The sequence below is a fragment of the Oncorhynchus nerka genome, linkage group LG10, assembly GCF_034236695.1.
Source record: "Oncorhynchus nerka isolate Pitt River linkage group LG10, Oner_Uvic_2.0, whole genome shotgun sequence".
Lineage (NCBI taxonomy): Eukaryota > Metazoa > Chordata > Actinopteri > Salmoniformes > Salmonidae > Oncorhynchus > Oncorhynchus nerka.
The window spans coordinates 27,833,358-27,854,330 of record NC_088405.1 but is presented as its reverse complement, the minus strand read 5'-3'; the positions used below and the strand labels follow the sequence as shown (position 1 = coordinate 27,854,330).

General features: G+C 41.0%; 1 protein-coding gene across 2 annotated transcripts in view; it reads left to right on the top strand.

The window, feature by feature from the left end:
* Window positions 1–19,771, top strand: part of LOC115135093 (SH3 and PX domain-containing protein 2A-like) — a 103,828-nt gene extending 84,057 nt beyond the window's left edge. For both annotated transcript variants that reach the window (XM_029669362.2, XM_029669363.2), the window contains 5 exons: window positions 1,309–1,426; window positions 1,540–1,901; window positions 2,000–2,049; window positions 15,345–15,464; window positions 15,581–19,771. In XM_029669362.2, the coding sequence (XP_029525222.2) occupies window positions 1,309–1,426; window positions 1,540–1,901; window positions 2,000–2,049; window positions 15,345–15,464; window positions 15,581–17,515 (2,585 nt within the window). In that variant the 3' untranslated portion in view covers window positions 17,516–19,771. The remainder of the gene's footprint in view (window positions 1–1,308; window positions 1,427–1,539; window positions 1,902–1,999; window positions 2,050–15,344; window positions 15,465–15,580) is intronic.
* The last annotated feature ends 1,202 nt before the right edge of the window (window positions 19,772–20,973 follow it).

The window sequence follows — 20,973 nt, the reverse complement described above, 5'->3', positions numbered from 1 at the left end:
GACTTATTTTCCGGATGTTGAAAAGACGTAAATGTTTCACAAGTTTGGACAGCACAGAACAGCACAGTACAGTCTAGTAGAGTTTAATTCAGCAGAGTGCAGTACAGTACAATTTAATTTAATTCAGTAGAGTACAGTATATTAGAGGGTGGTGCAGTTTAATTCAGTAGAGTACAGTAGAGCAAGTACTGTACAGTTGAGTTTATTTCAGTAGAGTAGCGTACAGCATATAAGATTACAGTGCAGTACAGTAGGTCAAAGTAGAGTACAGTACAGTTGAGTTTATTTCAGTAGAGTACGGTAGGATATAATACAGTACATTACTGTACTCTACCTTATGGTGCTGTACTCTACATGTCTGTTCTGTACCGAACTATAGTCTACTTTACCTTTCTTTACCCTACTGTATCCTACTGTACTGTTCCCTACTGTATACTCTTCTGTCCAAACTTGTGAAACTCTATGATTGGTTCAGATTTGGGCCAATCTGGAACTACTTGTCAAAACTGTGAATCATGTTATTCCGACTGAGAGTCAGCAACATTCACACACACACATTCACACACACAAACAAACACACACTTTTTTCAAACGGTTCCTGTTTGAAAAAGCATTCCTTGCTTTCAACAAAAAATGCAGTAAACACAAATGTTTACAGCTTTACTTTTTTCATCTGCATTAAAATATTTCATTTTCATCCAAATATCAGATGATTACTGTTTTATTAAGCATTGATATTACAATTTGAGTGGAGTAAGAACTACAATGTCAAAGCAAATACTCAATTATGTTGAATTTATTTGAATATATTTATTTTTGTTATTTTAGAAATGCTGTTCAATAAATAAAGCCTTTACTTTTTTTCTCAAATTAAGGCTTCACTTTTTCTAAAACTTTGTAAATTGGCACAATTGTTGCTGAAAAACAAATGGCAAACACTGTAACAACCAACCCCATAGTGTGTGACAACCAACCCCGGGATGGGACCGGGTGTCACAAGTCAACAGCGTGTGTTTAATGGCTTATAATTCCATGTTAGAATACGTTATGAGGATTAAAAGGGTCCCCATTTCAACTCAAGACCTTAGTCTCTCCTAATATTGAAAATAGTCTTGTATGATATACTGGTCCTGAGAAATACACTTATTGATAAAAAGTGTGACAATCAACCCCGGTCTCCCCTACCTCCTATAAAATGTTGACATATTTTACATTTGTTTGAGTAATGTTTTGTTATTGAAGCAGCGTAGTAAGTATGAAACTGACGTGAGTCTCTTGTGTTCCCACGCCCTCTCTGTGGCCCGACAGAGGAGAAGTATATGACGGTGCAGCCATACACCAGCGAGGGGAAGGATGAGATCGCCTTTGAGAAAGGAGTCATCGTGGAGGTCATCCAGAAGAACCTGGAGGGCTGGTGGTTCATCAGGTAAGGCCATGATTTGTGCTCCAACCACAATATAAACTGTTGCCTGTTTATGCTGTCTCTTGATTATGGTTATTCTCACTCATGATCACCTCCTCTCCTCCCTCTCTCCTCAGGTACCAGGATAAGGAGGGATGGGCCCCGGCCTCCTACCTGAAGAAGGTGAAGGAGGATTTCTCTCCCCGTAGTAGTAATAAGAAGAACCCCTTAACTAGCCCTGTGGAGATAATCGGAAACATCATGGAGATCAGCAACCTGCTCAACAAAAAGGCCCTGAGTGAGAAGGACGTGCAGACGGACGGCCAGTCAGAGGACACCCCCCTGACCACCCTCTCCCTGGCCAAGAGGCAGATCAGCCTGCCCATACCCTGCTCTAGCTCGGACTTCAGCCCTGGTGCCGCCCTGGTGGACGGAAAGGGCAAAGCAGAACCGGCCTCTCCAGCCATAGCCCGCATCACTCCTCACAGAATAGAGATTGGTGAGTTGTCATTCAGAGACGGAATTGGAAGGCATAGCGGTTTGTTAAACTAATACACTCTCAGAATTCAAATCACAATCTCATTTTCTTCTATCTAGGCTCCCCGATCCTCAGACAAAAGCCACCTCCTCGAAGAGATGCAACTCTGGTCAGTATGAAAAAAATAATTACAGTTGAAGTTTACATACACCTTAGCCAACTACATTTAAACTCAGTTTTTCACAATTCCTAACATTTAATCCTAGTAAAAATTCCCTGTCTTAGGTCAGTTAGGATCACCACCAATACCTTGAATTTGTTGTCCTTAAGCCATTTTGCCACAACTTTGGAAGTATGCTTGGGGTCATTGTCCATTTGGAAGACCCATTTGAGACCAAGCTTTAACTTCCTGACTGATGTCTTGAGATGTTGCTTCAATATATACACATAATTTTAATTCCTCATGACGCCATCTATTTTGTGATGTGCATCAGTCCCTCCTCCAGCAAAGCACCCCCACAACATGATGCTGCCACCCCCGTGCTTCACGGTTGGGATGGTGTACTTTGGCTTGCAAGCCTGCCCCTTTTTCCTCCAAACATAACAATGTTCATCATAGCCAAACAGTTCTATTTTTGTTTCGTCAGACTAGAGGACATTTCTCCAAAAAGTACAATCTTTGTCCCCATGTGCAGTTGCAAACCGTAGTCTGGCTTTCTTATGGCGGTTTTGGAGCAGTGGCTTCTTCCTTGCTGAGCGGCCTTTCAGGTTATGTCGATATTGGACTTGTTTTACTGTGGATATAGATACTTTTGTACGTGTTTCCTCCAGCATCTTCACAAGGTCCTTTGCTATTCTGGGATTGATTTGCACTTTTCTCACCAAAGTACGTTCATCTCTCGGAGACAGAACGCTTCTCCTTCCTGAGCGGTATGATGGCTGCGTGATCCCATGGTGTTTATACTTGCGTACTATTGTTTGTACAGATGAACGTGGTACCTTCAGGTGTTTGGAAATTCTTCCCAAGGATGAAGCAGACTTGTGGAGGTCTATCTTTTTTTTTTAGGTCTTGGCTGATTTCTTTTGATTTTCCCATGATGTCAAGCAAAGAGTTTGAAGGTAGGCATTGAAATACATTCACAGGTTCACCTCCAATTGACTCAAATGATGTCGATTAGCCTATCAGAAGCTTCCAAAGCCATGACATCATTTTCTGGAATTTTCCAAGCTGCACTGTCAACTTGGTGTATGTAAACTTCTGACCCACTGGAATTGTGATATAGTGAGTTATAAGTTAAATATTCTGTCTGTAAATAATTGTTGGGAAAATGTATTCTGTCATGAACAATGTACACTGGGGCAAAAAAGTATTTAGTCAGCCACCAATTGCGCAAGTTCTCCCACTTAAAAAGATGAGAGAGGCCTGTAAATTTCATCATAGGTACACTTCAACTTTTATTTAAAATGTATTTTACCTTTATTTAACTTGGCAAGTCAGTTAAGAACAAATTCTTATTTTCAATGACAGCCTAGGAACAGTGGGTTAACGACAGATTTGTACCTTGTCAGCTCGGGGATTTGAATTTGCAACCTTTCGGTTTCTAGTCCAACACTCTAACCACTAGGCTACCCTGCCGCCGACAGACAAAATGAGAAAAAAATCCAGAAAATCACATAGGAGGATTTTTAATGAATTTATTTGCAAATTATGGTGGAAAATAAGGATTTGGTCAATAACAAAAGTTTATCTCAATACTTTGTCATTGCCAACAAAGGGAATATAACAGAGGTCAAACGTTTTCTGTAAATCATCACAAGATTTTCACACACTGTTGCTGGTATTTTGGCCCATTCCTCCATGCAGATCTCCTCTAGAACAGTGATGTTTTGGGGCTGTTGCTGGGCAACACAGACTTTCAACTCCCTCCAAAGATTTTCTATGGGGTTGAGATCTGGAGACTGGCTAGGCCACTCCAGGACCTTGAAATGCTTCATCATTGTCATGCTGAAAGACCCAGCCACGTTTCATCTTCAATGCCCTTGCTGATGGTAGGCTTTGTTACTTTGGTCCCAGCTCTCTACAGGTCATTCACTAGGTCCCCCCGTGTGGTTCTGGGATTTTTTCTCACCATTCTTGTGATCATTTTGACCCCACGGGGTGAGATCTTGCGTGGAGCCCCAGATCGAGGGAGAATATCAGTGGTCGTGTATGTCTTCCATTTCCTAATAATTGCTCCCACAGTTGATTTCTTCAAACCAAGCTGCTTACCTATTGCAGATTCAGTCTTCCCAGCCTGGTGCAGGTCTACAATTTTGTTTCTGGTGTCCTTTGACAGCACTTTGGTCTTGGCCATAGTGGAGTTTGGAGTGTGACTGTTTGAGGTTGTGGACAGGTGTCTTTTATACTGATAACAAGTTCAAACAGGTGCCATTAATACAGGTAACGAGTGGAGGACAGAGGAGCCTCTTAAAGACGAAGTTACAGGTCTGTGAGAGCCAGAAATCTTGCTTGTTTGTAGGTGACCAAATACTTATTTTCCACCATAATTTGCAAATAAATTCATTAAAAATCCTACAATGTGATTTTCTAGAATTGTTTTCTCATTTTGTCTGTCATAGTTGAAGTGTACCTATGATGAAAATTACAGGCCTCTCTCATCTTTTTAAGTGGGATAATTGCACAATTGGTGGCTGACTAAATACTTTTTTGCCCCACTGTAGATGTTGTTGTGCACTTGAGTGAGGACCCAAAAGCGGTTTAACAAAAACAGAGTCCTTTAATGTAAAAACACAGGGAAGACATAGATCCTCTTCAGATGCAGATAATGGCAAAATAGACAACCCGCAGAGAGGGCAACAAATGAAACAAAAGGTCCTTCTGATATTTACAAAAGAGTCCCCTTCTTAGCAGCAGAGGAGAATAGCTGGGTTAGAGTCCCCTTCTTAGCAGCAGAGGAGAATAGCTGGGTTAGCGGCGACAGACTGCTGGTCACTGATGGTCTCTCTGGGTAGGCGCGGGTCGTAGCGGACAGAGGTACCTGATCACACGTAGCATCAGAAGAACAGGCAGATTCCGACAGGACGGGACAAGGGTGAAGCAAACGAGACGATAGTTTGGTTCTGGCATGAGAAACTCAAACGAGAATCTGACAAAGAAAGCAGCAGGAACAGAGAGAGAAATAGAGACCTAATCAGAGGGAAAAAGGGAACAGGTGGGAAAAGGGTGAACGAGGTAGTTAGAGAAGATGAGGAACAGCTGGGGAGAGGAGAGGAAGAGAAGGTAACCTAATACGACCAGCAGAGGGAGACGGAGTGAAGAGAAAGAACAGGAACAAGACATAATATGACAATACATGACAGATGTCCTCACTGACTTGCCAAAACTATAGAGTGGTTGAAAAACAAGTTTTAATTACTCCAACATAAATGTATGTAAAATTCCGACTTCAACTGTCCTTAGCTTAAGTTGGAAGATGGACTGCATGGCCAATTGTTATTGTTTCCTTTTTACACTAGAACCGCCAAAGGCGAACGCCCACTGACTTATAAAATAATAAATAATGCCCCCCAAAAACTGCAACATCCTGCTCCTTCCCTGACTTTTCCAAAATGTTTGTATATATTTTACATTGCTGATTTGTCAGAATAAAAAATAAAAAATAACAATTACAAAAGTATTAAGAGCCTTTTTAACTGTTTTTCTTACACACCTTTTCCCAACTTAACCCTCCAAGAAATTTAATTAATGACAAATGGATGAATCGTGATAATTGTGCAAGTTACTTCACAATTGAAATTAAATTAGGCCTGAATGATAAGGAGTGTGAAGATGTTGATTTAATTTAGCTAGACAATAGTGTAATAATGAGTTTGTAATTAAAGAGCAGCAGTAAATAACAATAGCGGAGCAATATACAGAGGGTTCCGGTACAATGTGTGAGGGCACCGGTGTCGAGGTAATGGAGGTAATATGTACATGTAGGTAGAGTTATTAAAGTGACTATGCATAAATAACAACAGAGAGTAGCAGCAGTGTAGAAGGGGGGTGCAAATAGTCTGGGTAGCCATTTGATTAGCTGTTCAGGAGTCTTATGGCTTGGGGGTAGAAGCTGTTTAGAAGCCTCTTGAACCTTGACTTGGCCCTCCGGTACCACTTGCCGTGCGGTAGCATAGAGAACGGTCTATGACTAGGGTGGCTGGAGTCTTCGACATTTTTTAGGGCCTTCCTCTGACACCGCCTGGTATAAAGATCCTGGATGGCAGGAAGCTTGGCCCCGGTGATGTACTGGGCCAAACGCACTACCCTTTGTAGTGCCTTGTGGTCAGAGGCAGCAAATTGCTGGGAAGAAATCCTCATCAATCTACACATAATACCCCATAACGCAGAAGAGCTTGGTTTTGTCTGTTTGGAAAGTTTGTTGTTTGAAAGTGTATTGGAAGTTATTGGTAGCTAGCTAACTTCTTAGTTTGGATCCTGCGATGCAGTTGGCATCAGTTTCTGGGACTCCTTGTCTCTTTCCAGTGATCCTGCCGACCAAGGACGGGTGTGAGGAGCTATTTGGCGTCGCAGCTAGTCTAGCTGCTAGCTAGCTGCATTTCAAGCTAGTGGGGTTTTCTGAAACGCAGCCCACGATGCAGTTAGCCATTGTGGCTAGGACTGCAGATTGTCCCGGGTTTGTGGTTGTCTAGATCCCTGCTGTTTGTTGTTTTCAATCTTCTCTGTGACCTTCCCTGTCTGGAACTGCGACGAGTAGCAGCGTAACCTACGTTGCTAGCTACCATGACAAAGACCAAAGCCGTCGGGAGTACCGTTGAGGACAGTGGTGTCTCTATTACACATGAAGGATCTTTTAAATGAACAAAAAGAGACCTACAAGCAGTTGTTACAACAACAATAAAATAACTTCAAGTGTTTTGTCCAAATACTCGTGGATTCTACAAATAAAAGAATAGACGTCCTGACTAGAGGTCGACCGATTCTGATTTTTCAATGCTGATACTGATTATTGGAGGACCAAAAAAAGCAGATACTGATTAATCGGCCGATTTTTATATATATATATTTATATATATATTTGTAATAATGACAATTACAACGATACTGCATGAACATATTTTTAACTTGATATAATACATAAATAAAATACATTTAGTCTCAAATAAATAATGAAACATGTTCAATTTGGTTTAAATAATGTAAAAACACAGTGTTGGAGAAGAAAGTTAAAGTGCAATATGTGCCATGTAAAAAAGCTTACGTTTAAGCTCAGAACATGAGAACATATGAAAGCTGGTGGTTCCTTTTAACATGAGTCTTCAATATTCCCAGTTAAGAAGTTTTAGGTTGTAGTTATTATAGGAATTTATAGGACACTTTCTCTCTATACCATTTGTATTTCATATACCTTTGACTATTGGATGTTCTTATAGGCACTATAGTATTGCCAGCCTAATCTCGGGAGTTGATAGGCTTGAAGTCATAAACAGCGCTCTGTTTCAAGCATTGCGAAGTGCTGCTGGCAATCGCAGTAAAGTGCTGTTTGAATTCATGTTTACGAGCCTGCTGCTGCCTACCACCGCTCAGTCAGACTGCTCTATCAAATATCAAATCATAGACTTAATTATAATATAATAAACACACAGAAATACAAGCCTTGGGTCATTAATATGGTCAAATCTGGAAACTATAATTTAGAAAACAAAATGTTTATTCTTTCAGTGAAATACGGAAGGGTTACGTATTTTATCGAATGGGTGGCAACCATAAGTCTAAATATTACTGTTACATTGCACAACCTTCAATGTTATGTCATAATTACATCAAATTCAGGCAAATTAGTTCGCAATGAGCCAGGTGGTGCAAACTGTTGCATATACCCTGACTCTGCTTGCACTGAACGCAAGAGAAGTGACTCAAATTCCCTAGTTAATAGCCTTCTAACATTAATTTATTTTAACTAGATATGCAGGTTTAAACAAATATACTTCTGTGTATTGATTTTAAGAAAGGCATTGATGTTTATGGTTAGGTACATTCGTGCAACGATTGTGCTTTTGTTAAATCATCACCCGTTCGGCGAAGTAGGCTGTGATTCGATGATAAATTAACAAATCAAATCAAATTTATTTATATAGCCCTTCGTACATCAGCTGATATCTCAAAGTGCTGTACAGAAACCCAGCCTAAAACCCCAAACAGCAAGCAATGCAGGTGTAGAAGCACGGTTGCTAGGAAAAACTCCCTAGAAAGGCCAAAACCTAGGAAGAAACCTAGAGAGGAACCAGGCTATGTGGGGTGGCCTGTCCTCTTCTGGCTGTGCCGAGTGGAGATTATAACAGAACATGGCCAAGATGTTCAAATGTTCATAAATGACCAGCATGGTCGAATAATAATAAGGCAGAACAGTTGAAACTGGAGCAGCAGCACGGTCAGGTGGACTGGGGACAGGCAGCGCATTGATTATATGCAACGCAGGATAAGCTAGTTAACCTAGTAATATCATCAACCATGTGTAGTTAACTAGTGATTGATTGAAGATTGATTGTTTTTTATAAGATAAGTTTAATGCTAGTTAGCAACTTACCTCGGCTCCTTGCTGCACTCGCGTAACAGGTGGTCACCCTCCCATGCAGTTTCCCCGTGGAATGCAATGTAATCGGCCATAATCGGCATCCAAAAATGCTGATTGTTATGAAAACTTGAAATGGACCCTAATTAATCTGCCATGCCGATTAATTGGTCACCCTCTAGTGCTGACCAGAGAGGTCCAGGACCTGAAGAACAGTTTGCAGTTCTCCCAGGGTCAGCTCAATGAGTTGAAACAGGAGAACGGCAAGATGACAGCAATCTGTAAGTCATTGAGAGAGGACATCAGTTCTGTGTGTGAATCCAGGATAACAATGACAGATAAATCAGACCATCTCGAGGGACAATCAAGGCGGAACAACATGATTGTGGACATAATTGCAGAATCTCCATGAGACCTGGACGGAGTCTGAGGACAAAGTGAGGGAAATGATCTCTGAGAAATTGAAGATGGACCACAGGAAGATTGAGGTGGAGCACGCCCACAAGACTGGAAAACCCACCACCGGCCCAAGTGATAGGCCCATGCCAATAGCGGTCAGGTTCCTGAGGTTCAAGGACAAGGTAGCTGTTCTGGAAAGAGCCAAGAACTTGAGAGGAACTTGTCTATGTCTATCTCTGATAAGCCCCCCAGGAAAGGGTTGAAAATAGCCCATATTAATATACAGTGGGGCAAAAAAGTATTTAGTCAGCCACCAATTGTGCAAGTTCTCCCACTTGAAAATATGAGAGGCCTGTAATTTTCGTCATAGGTACACTTAAAAAATGACAGAAAAAATGAGAAAAAAAATCCTGAAAATCACATTGTAGGATTTTTAATGAATTTATTTGCAAATTATGGTGGAAAATAAGTATTTGGTCAATAACAAAAGTTTATCTCAATACTTTGTTATATACCCTTTGTTGGCAATGACAGAGGTCAAACGTTTTCTGTAAGTCTTCACAAGGTTTTCACACACTGTTTTCACACACTGTTTCTCATTTTGTCTGTCATAGTTTAAGTGTACCTATGATGAACATTACAGGCCTCTCTCATCTTTTTAAGTGGGAGAACTTGCACAATTGGTGGCTGACTAAATACTTTTTTGCCCCACTGTATGTGGCCTTAGAAATAAGGTTCATGAAATCAAGTTCTTGCTAACATCAGATAACATTCATATATTAGCCATTTCTGAGACTCACTTAGATAATTAATTTGATGATACAGCAGTAGTAATACAAGGATATAACATCTATTGAAGAGACAGCAATGCTTATGGGGGAGGTGTTGCTGTATATGTTCAGAGCCATATCCATATAATGCTTAGAGAAGATCTTATGTCAAGTGTTATTGAAGTGTTGTGGTTGCAGGTTCACTTGGCACATCTAAAGCCTTTTCTTTTGGGGTGTTGCTATAGGCCACCAAGTGATAACAGTCAGTATCTAAATAATATGTGTGAAATGCTTTACAGTGTATGTGATATAAACAGATAGGTCTACTTTCTTGGGGACCTGAATATTGACTGGTTTTCATCAAGCTGTCTGCTCAAGAGGAAGCTTCTTACTGTTACCAGTGCTTGTAATCTGGTTCAGGTTATTAATCAACCTACCAGAGTGTTTACAAACACTACAGGAACAAGATCATCCACATGTATCGATCACATTTTTACTAATACTGTAGAACTTTGTTCTAAAGCTGTATCCGTACCCATTGGATGCAGTGATCACAATATAGTGGCTATATCCAGGAAAGCCAAAGATCCAACAGCTGGGCCTAAAATAGTGTTTAAGAGGTCATACAAAAGATTTTGCTGTGACTCTTATGTGGATGATGTTAAAAATATTTGTTGGTCTGATGTGATTAGTGAGGAGCATCTAGACGCTGCTGCACTTAATGAATTTATGAAATTGCTTCTTCCAATTATTGATAAACATGCATCTGTTAAGAAACTGACTGTTAGAACTGTTAAGGCCCCATGGATTTTTGAGGAATTGAAAAACTATGGTTGAAAGAGATGGGGCAGTAGGAGTGAATAATATGTCTGGCTGCACATCTGACGGGCTTACTTACTGCAAATTGAGAAATTATGTGACTAAATTCAACAAAAAGAAGAAGAAACTGTATTATGAAGCCAATGATATGAAAACTTCAGAATAGTTTAAATTAAATTATGGGCAGAAAGACAAATTCAACTCCATCTTTCATAGAATCAGATTCATCACGAAATCATTTGATGTTGGCAATTATTTTAATGACTAATTCATTGGCAAAGTGGGCAAACTTAGGCAGGAAATGCCAATAACGAACAGTGTGAAATTGTATTCATTCATAAAATAACAAATAATGAAAGAAAAACATTGCAAATTTGAATTTTGTAAAGTTAGTGTGGGAGAGGTGAAAAAATTATTGTTATCGATCAATAATGACAAACATCCTGGAATTGACTACTTAGATGGAAAGCTACTGAGGATGGTAGCTGACTCTATAACCACTCATATGTCATATTTTTATCTGAGCCTAGGGGAAAGTATTTGTCCTCAGACCTGGAGGGAAGCCAAAGTAATTCCGCTACCCAATTGTGGTAAAGCGGCCATTTCTGGTTCTAACAGCAGACATATAAGCTTGCTGCCAGCTCGTAGCAAACTGTTGGAAAAAAATGTGTTTGGCCAAATACAATACTATTTCTCTGTAAACAAATTAACCGACTTTCAGCATGCTTATAGAGAAGGGCACTCAGCATGTACAGCACTGACACAAATGACTGATGATTGGTTGAAAGAAATTGATAATAAGAAGATTGTGGGAGCTGTACTATTAGATTTCAGTGCAGCTTTTGATATTATTGAGCATAACCTGTTGTTGAAAAAACTCCCTTCACAGAACAGAGCAAACTGGCTCTAACCAAAATAGAAAGAGGAGTGGGAGGCCCCAGTGCACAACTGAGAAAGAGGACAAGTACATTTGAGTGTCTAGTTTTAGAAACAGACGCCTCACAAATCCTCAATTGGCAGCTTAATTAAATAGTACCCGCAAAACACCAGTCTCAACGTCAACAGTGAAGAGGCGACTCCGGGATGCTGGCCTTCTAGAGTTCCTCTGTCCAGTGTCTGTGTTATTTTGCACATCTTAATCTGTTAATTTTATTGGCCAGTCTGAGATATGGCTTTTTCTTTGCAAGTCTGCCTAGAAGGCCAGCATCCCGGAGTCGCCTCTTCACTGTTGACATTGAGACTTGTGTTTTGCGGGTACTATTTAATGTACGAGATCTTCAGTTTCTTGGCAATTTCTCGCATGGAATAGCCTTCATTTCTCAGAACAAGAATAGACTGACGAGTTCCAGAAGAAAGGTCTTTGTTTCTGACCGTTTTGAGTCTGTAATCAAAGCCACAAATACTGATGTTCCAGATACTCAACTAGTCTTAAGAAGGCCAGTTTTATTGCATCTTTAATCAGCACAACAGTTGTCAGCTGTGCTAACATAATTGCAAAATTATTTTCGATTGATCAATTATCCTTTAAAAATGATAAACTTGGATTAGCTAACACAATGTGCCATTGGAACACAGGATTTATGGTTGCTGATAATGGGCCTCTGTACGCCTATGTAAATATTCCATAAAAAATCTGCTGTTTCCAGCTACAATAGTCATTTACAACATTAACACTGTCTACACAGTATTTCTGATCAATATGATGTTATTTTAATGTTCAAAAAATATGCTTTTCTTTCAAAAACAAGGACATTTCTATGTGACCCCAAACTTTTGAAAGGTAGTGAATGTGTTATGGCTTTTCAACCTCCGCTCTGAATTCATGACATGGCAATCTATATAATAGAACTCATAGAGTTTTCTTTAATGGAAGCTTCTCTAATATCAAACATGTAAAGTGTGGTGTACCGCAGGGCAGCTCTCTAGGCCCTCTATTCTTTTCTATTTTTACCAATGGCCTGCCACTGGCATTAAACAAAACATGTATGCTGATGATTCAACCATATATGCATGAGCAACTGCAGCTAATAAAGTCACTGAAACCCTTAACAAAGAGTTGCAGTATGTTTTGGAATGGGTGGCCAGTAATAAACTGGTACTGAACATCTCTAAAACTAAGAGCATTGTATTTGGTACAAATCATTCCTTAAGCTCTAGACCTCAGCTGAATCTGGTAATGAATGGAGTGGCTGTTGAACAAGTTGAGGAGACTCAATTCCTTGGTGTTACTTTAGATTGTAAACTGTCATGGTCAAAACATATAGATTCAATGGTTGTAAAAATGGGGAGAGGTCTGGCCATAATAAAGAGATGCTCTGCTTTTTTGACACCACACTCCAAGAAGCAAGTTCTGCAGGCTCTAGTTTAGTCTAATCTTGATTATTGCCCAGTCGTGTGGTCCAGTGCTGCAAAGAAAGACCTAGTTAAGCTGCAGCTGGCCAAAAACAGAGCGGCACATTTTGCTCTTAATTGTAATCAGAGGGCTGATGTAAATACTATGCATGCCAGTCTCTTTTGGCTAAGAGTTTAGTTTAGGAGAGACTGACTGCATCACTTCTTCTTTTTATAAGAAACATTAATGTGTTGAAAATCCCAAATTGTTTGCATAGTCAACTTACACACAGCTCTGACACACACGCTTATCCCACCAGACATGCCACCAAGGGTCTTTTCACATTCCCCAAATCCAGAACAAATTCAAGAAAGCATACAGTATCATATAGAGCCCTAATTGCATGGAACTTCCTTCAATCTCAAAACAGATAAAGCAACACCTCGCGGCAAAATGCCTCTACCCTATTTGATCTAAATAGTTTGTGTGTATGCATTGATATGTAGGCTACGTGTGCCTTTAAAAAATGTATGGTATTTCTGTTTTTGAGCTCTTCTTGTCTGTTGATGTTCTCTATTATGTCATTCTGTATTGTGTTTTGTGTGGACCCCAGGAAGAGTAGCTGCTGATTTTGCAACAGCTAATGGGGATCCTAATAAAATACAAAAAAATACCAAACAACGACAAAACGAAAACAGATTGTTAGAAATGTTTGCAAATGTATAAAAAAAATACAAAACAGAAAAACCTTATTTACATAGATATTCAGACCCTTTGCTATGAGAATCGAAGTTGAGCTCAGGTGCATCCTGTTTCAATTGATCATTCTTGAGATGTTTCTACAACTTGACTAAATCAAATCAAAATCAAATCAAATGTATTTGTCACATACACATGGTTAGCAGATGTTAATGCGAGTGTAGCGAAATGCTTGTGCTTCTAGTTCCGACAATGCAGTAATAACCAACAAGTAATCTAACTAACAATTGAGTCCGTGTGTTGGCAGAGGCCACTCAGTGTTAGTGGTTGCTGTTTAACAGTCTGATGGCCTTGAGATAGAAGCTGTTTTTCAGTCTCTCGGCCCCAGCTTTGATGCACCTGTACTGACCTCGCCTTCTGGATGATAGCGGGGTGAACAGGCAGTGGCTCGGGTGGTTGTTGTCCTTGATGATCTTTATGGCCTTCCTGTAACATCGGGTGGTGTAGGTGTCCTGGAGGGCAGGTAGTTTGCCCCCGGTGATGCGTTGTGCAGATCTCACTACCCTCTGGAGAGCCTTACGGTTGTGGGCGGAGCAGTTGCCGTACCAGGCGGTGATACAGCCCGCCAGGATGCTCTCGATTGTGCATCTGTAGATGTTTGTGAGTGCTTTTGGTGACAAGCCGAATTTCTTCAGCCTCCTGAGGTTGAAGAGGCGCTGCTGCGCCTTCTTCACGATGCTGTCTGTGTGAGTGGACCAATTCAGTTTGTCTGTGATGTATATGCCGAGGAACTTAAAACTTACTACCCTCTCCACTACTGTTCCATCGATATGGATAGGGGGGTGTTCCCTCTGCTGTTTCCTGAAGTCCACAATCATCTCCTTAGTTTTGTTGACGTTGAGTGTGAGGTTATTTTACTGACACCACACTCCGAGGGCCCTCACCTCCTCCCTGTAGGCCGTCTCGTCGTTGTTGGTAATCAAGCCTACCACTGTTGTGTCGTCCGCAAACTTGATGATTGAGTTGGAGGCGTGCGTGGCCACGCAGTCGTGGGTGAACAGGGAGTACAGGAGAGTGCCTGTGTCCACCTGTGGTATATTCAATTGATTGGACATGATTTGGAAAGGCACACACCTGTCTATATAAGGTCCCACAGTTGACAGTGCATGTAAGAGCAAAAAACAAGCCATGAGGTCGAAAGAATTGTCCGTAGAGCTCAGAGACAGAATTGGGGAATGGGTAGCAAGCATTCAAGGTCCCCCAGCAAGGGCCTTGGTCAGGGAGATGACCAAGAACCCGGTGGTCACTCTGACAGAGCTCTAGAGTTCATAAACTCTAATGAAAGTAACATAAACTAATGAAAATGCTATTATGTTCTTTGAAATAATAGTTTTTTAGTATTCTAATGTTACCTAAGACCTTTATAAACACAACCAAATTATTATTCCTCTGATAGCATATATGAAATGCATTTATTAGACTGTTCGAGTGTTGATGCATCATTGGCTCAAAGTGTTCCAAATTGGCTTTTGGCCTATGTTGTTAACTAGGACTTTGTAGAATTATACAAAACAGAGTAAATGATATTCTATCTAAATAAATAACTGTTTTATATATTTACATGGATATATTTCCACAAATATGTATTCATGCAATTCATGATTTACAGTTGTTTAAGAACTATTTATTAAGCAAGGGTGCTTGTGTTTGCGCACCTTGTGCGTTGATATGCATCTGATGCGTATGCTAAAGGTGACGCCCGGCAACATTCTCAGGGTTCCGTAGTGGGTACTTATAGGCTCAACGGCCTGGCGGTTCTATTGTTAACAGTATCAGCTGTGAAATATTCATAATGCCTGACATTTTTTCCACTCAGGGATCCAATTTGCCCTCACCACCAGAGCCCCCTACTGTTGAAGCAGAGTACTACACCATTGCAGAGTTCCAGTCTGTCATTTCTGATGGCATTAGTTTTAATGGAGGGCAGAAAGCAGAGGTAAGCTTTTTTCATGTTAATTTTTTTTATTTTATTGTTCAGGTAAATTATTGAAATGAACAGATACTGCATGTAGTTCATTTCTCCCCATCTATTCTCTCTGTTCTGTCCTGTAGGTGATCGAAAAGAACTCTGGTGGCTGGTGGTATGTCCAAATCGGGGAGAAAGAGGGGTGGGCTCCCTGCTCCTACATCGACAAACGAAAGAAACCCAACCTAAACCGCAGAACCAGCACTCTGAGCCGCCCCAAAGTCCCACCCCCAGCCCCGCCCATCAAGAAGCAGGACTCTGAGGAGACCGCCCCTCCCAGCAGCCCCGGGTCCGAGGCTCCAGAGTCCCCTGTATCTCCCGGGAGGCCTGTGTACGAGGAGCCAGAATATGACATTCCTGCCATTGGGTTTGATCTGGAGTCAGAGTTTGAGTTCCTCAGGACAGATGGGTCCTCGGTGGATGGGAAGAATGAGGATGACTCCTCAGGTAAAGGCTCTCATCTGTCCTCCAAGCTGTCTCCTGTCTCTTCTCTTCACAGCGCCTCCTTCAAGATGGGTGAGTCATCAGAGGACGTGGGACAGGAAGAGGAGGAGCCTGAGGGAGAGGAGTGTATCTATGAGAATGACGGCTTCAGGCCTTTCAGAGAGAAGCCTAATGCACAATCCAGTGGCGACTCGGATTCCCCGAAGACGAGCGCCCCGTTGGAGACTTGCAAGGCTGAAAACTCTCACTCCACGTTGGGGGCAAGGAGAAAAGGGAAGAATATCCAGCTGGAGCTGAACGGAAGCCAGTCCCATTCTCGAACCAAAGCAGAGGCTGGGGAGTCAAGCCCCAAACCTGCTTCCACAGAGTCCATCCCAGATCTATCCAAGCAGTCCAGGTCCAAGAAGGACAAAGAGGAACACAAAATGGGTTCCACCAAGTCATCCACCAAACCTAAGCCAGTGGTCAGGCCTAAGCCCCAGGTGGCCAAGGCCTCCAGTGCAGAGAAGATGGACATCAGCAGCCTCCGGAGACAGCTGAGGCCTACAAGCCAGCTGAAGAAGGGCTCCAGAGGAGAAGACTTTGAAACAGCCTCTGTCATCTCCTCTGAGGACTCTGTGTCTTCCCACAGCACCTCTGACCTCTCCTCCATCTACTCTAAAGGCAGCCGTGGAGACTCAGACGAGGGCTGCAGCTTCTACCGCACCACAGACACCTATGAGAAGGTCCAGAACTCAGAGATGAGCTTCCCTGCCGGGGTGGAAGTGGAGGTGCTGGAGAAGCAGGAAAGCGGCTGGTGGTACGTCCGCTGGGGCGACACTGAGGGCTGGGCTCCAACCTACTACCTGGAGCCAGTCAGGCAGCTGGACGACACAGCTGGGTCAGAGTCCGATGGCACCCCCACCAAGCCAGGCAGCCTGAGCAAGTCCAACAGCCTGGAGAAGAATGAGCAGAGGGTCCAGGCTCTGAACAACATCAACCAGAGCCTGAAGAGGAGCACACCTCCCATTCCCTCCAAACCCCCCGGGGGGCTCTCCAAGCCCTTTGACCTGTTCAACAGCTTGCATAAGCAGAGGAATGGTACGAAACAACAACAGGTGGTCAGGCCTCAGTCTGTCTTCATCTCCGGGCCGATCATCGACGGCCCAAACCCAGTCGGCTCCCTTAGGAGAGGTGAGTCACTCAACTCCACCGACCACCCACGCTCTAGTCCCACCGTGCGCCGCAATGCTTCCTTTGGTACAACCCCGCGGAGCCCAGCGCCTAACGGTAACATGGCGAACCGGAACAGACCCGGCACGGGCAGCTCCGAATCACTGGGCCTTGGGTCTCCGAGGAACGGTCTACCTGTATCCACTGTAAAACCCAAACCCCACCTCATCCACAACAACCTCCGTGAGGTGTATGTCTCCATAGCGGATTACCATGGTGATGAGGAGACCATGGGTTTCCCTGAAGGAACAATTCTGGAGGTTCTGGAGAGGAACCCTAATGGGTGGTGGTACTGCCAGATCCTGGATGGAAGTCGACCTCGGAAAGGCTGGGTCCCCTCGAACTACCTGGAAAGGAAGAACTAGTATCACGCTTCTGTTCAGTGCATGTGCAATCAGGTCGTCAAGGTCAGAGACCATGGAAGACAGTGGAAATGGAAATGGAAAGAAGACACTGCTTTTTTACATTTTATAGATGGATTACATTTTATAGATGGAAATCAGAAGAGACCATGCATAATCTAAGTGGCATCCTTTGTATTTTCTAAACTGAGGGTGGCCAACCTATCCTGGCATGTCATTTCTTGCCATTTTATTACTCTCATCTAGTGACAGATAAAGCACTTCATCGTGCAATTATTAGACAGGATTTTTTTATATTCACAGACAGCCGGGTGGTCAGAACAAATACCTTTGGCATTAAAATCAGCAGAAGGTCAACCATATTAAACGGAAGAATTAAACAACAAAAGTGGTTGATTTGATGAAACATGCTTTTTAATCCAAAATGGAAGAATAATGGGACTTGGACACGAGAAGAGGAGCTTTGGACAGCTTTGGCTGATGATGATCCTTTATAACAACGAGAGAGGGTTTGTAATATGATAACATTACTTACTTAATGATTTCTAATGGGCAAAACATGACTCACTTCTGATGACATTTGATCATAAAACATTTACTTTTTAAAGCTTTTTGCATGGTTAAAAGGTTTCTATACTGACCAAGCCTTGGGCACATTTTAAGTAAACATTTCTCTTAAAATGTTTTGTATGTTGTGTTTAAAAGATCTGTTGCTACACCTTCTCATATGTTAAATGCCATCTGCAGAATGTCTTGTGCATGTTTTTACGTTACATTTTTGGTGAAGCTTAATGTATATTTTATGTAATACTTTTATATAGCTTTGTGTGTATGTCATCTTGTTGTAAAGTGTATATTCTGTCCATTTATTACAGTATGTAAGTCATTTTAAATCTCTTAAAGCTACAGTCTGCAATTTTTTTTATGGGGTCCCTGCCACCTGTTTTGGTATACAGCTAAAGGATAAGGCTAGGGAGATTTTGAGACATGTTGTGCTGTAGCTCATGAGGCATTTATAAGTATATTCTTCAATAATCAATGGGTAAATATGAAGAATTTTAATAACAATTAAACAGCTTCCCAAGTTGCAGACTGTAGCTGTGAATCTTTATGAATGTTTCATGATTTTCTTGATGACACTCTAGCTAATGTCTTATACATACAGTATGTATCCTTCACCTGCTTAGAAGTGTATTTCTGCTCTGGTCTACAATCGTCTTCTTCTAGTCAATTTTGATGTTTTCTATCAACAGATTTCTCCCATGGCTCCATTTGACCATTTGATCATATTTAGAATCAAATAAAAGACCGATACCATATGGTTATGATTTGTTTAGTTCTTTTGAATCAAATTTGAAGTTTTGTTTTCACATTGAACTTGACCTTTGAAGGTGTTCGCTAGGTTGTAAACAAAAAAAGTGATGAGCTGCTGATGCATTTCCATTATTCCATTTAAGCTACCAGAGGAAGGAATATTTGACTTGAGGAATATTGGAATTGAGGCTTTTCATTTGCTTTCAAAACCAAACCCCAGGGATGTGTAGAATAGCAATTGAACTTAAATTGTGATTTTATCTGAGAGAGAGAACTCATTGCAAATGAATTCACTACCTATTTTTATCCCACGAGGGGCTTGCAGACAGCAGTGCAAATACATAAACAATGACCCATCTGGTGCTACTCATATCTGGAAAGACTTGATACTCGTGCCCCTTTGAAAAAGGAGGAACATACAGCATATAAAAATGTATACTCTTAATATTGCTGTGCAGTATTACTTTTCATCTTTGAACATGTCATCTATTCTAGCTACATAACTTTGTTTCAAGTATTTCAAATTCCCTAATGAATTCCTTCTAATTAAGTAATATCTAGTTACATTGAGTTAATCTTACCCTGTGGTATACAAAACATTGACTTATCAATTTATAGGTCACATTACATACTTTTTTGCCCAAGCATTAAATTCTCAAATTCTGTTAATGAATCTGGACCTGCTATGGCTGATGTTCAAGACTGTTGAAATATGGTTCTAGTGAAGGATCCTCTTTTGCCAGCTTGATGTCCCATTAATATTTCCTTTGTCATTGTCTGCTGGACAGTATTGTATCTAACATTAGTTTTATAGCCTGCTACATTGCAGAAATTGTATTTATATTATTCAGCAGAGAAAACGTTCATTTTATGATTACATGTCAAAAAAAATAATGGTGAATTAAGTGTGTTTTTGTGAATAAATGCACTTTCTGCATTACCAGATTCCACATTGTTTTACAGAATTATTGATGATTCCTTCAATTTCTGCAACTTGTATAATTCAAGGTATGGGACAGCTCAGGCATAAAGCAAACTAAAGTGCCTTAAACCTTAACGCATAATTCAAAGCAGTGAAGCAGATGCAACAGATTGGGTAATGACACTGTTATGATTCACAGCAGTAAAGGGGATTTTCCTGCAAGAATCTGACCAAGAGCACCCTCTTGTGCATCACAGTCTATACTACAATACATACAACATCTTACTTTAAGGACAAGATAAATATTGTCAATAAAAAATGTTTTATTTGTATAAAAACAAAGAATTTATATGGATACATTTTTATTTAAAAAATTATAACGTTTCTAAAACATTCTAAAATGGAGAGAATGCAAGTGTGTTAGCAATCAGTGAAGCCTCATGTATTCAGTTATTGTGTTGGTTTTGCCATTTGTAAACATATGTTTACAGTGTGTATTTGTAACACATATTAACCATTTTGTTACATATTGAGAAAATTTGCAGATTGACTTTGCATTTATAAAATTGCAGTTACTTCAGGCAAAGTTTTGTACAATATAATATAAATCCTTCCTTTGTGATCTAAGAACTGATTGAGGTTATACGTAATTATTACTTTTGTAACAATGATAGTTAATATAAAGACTCTGCTGACTCAGCACATTTAGATGTGGCTTTACCGTAATGGCTATTTACCCAAAGGCCCAATATGGATTAAGTGCACGTTTGTCTGGTTACTGTTTAGCTCCTAGTGTATAAATAGCCATTGAAGTTCACTATGTCAGACAGTGTGTTATGCTGTATTGGCAAGTTCTTGTCTCAAACATGACAATATTTACAACCAATAGGCTTTTCCTGTGAAATATGTTCTCCCCATTGGGCCATTCCTTCCACTGGGAACCTCAGGCTATACTCCTCAGCTTAGCAGTGAGTTATGGCTGTCTGATCTGGTTGGTGTGTGTGCAGTGCTGTAACTAGGGCCGGGAATTGCAAAGGACCCCACAATACGATTTCACAATACTTACGTGCCGATAAGATTTTGATGTTCCAAACATATGTCTTCTGCAGAGAGACGAAAGACCCATGATAACTCTTGGAAATAGAAGTGCTGAAAACATGTTGGTTCACTATTTAAAAAGAAGGAGAACAAGCTATATGGCCTAATATAATACCTAATACCGCCA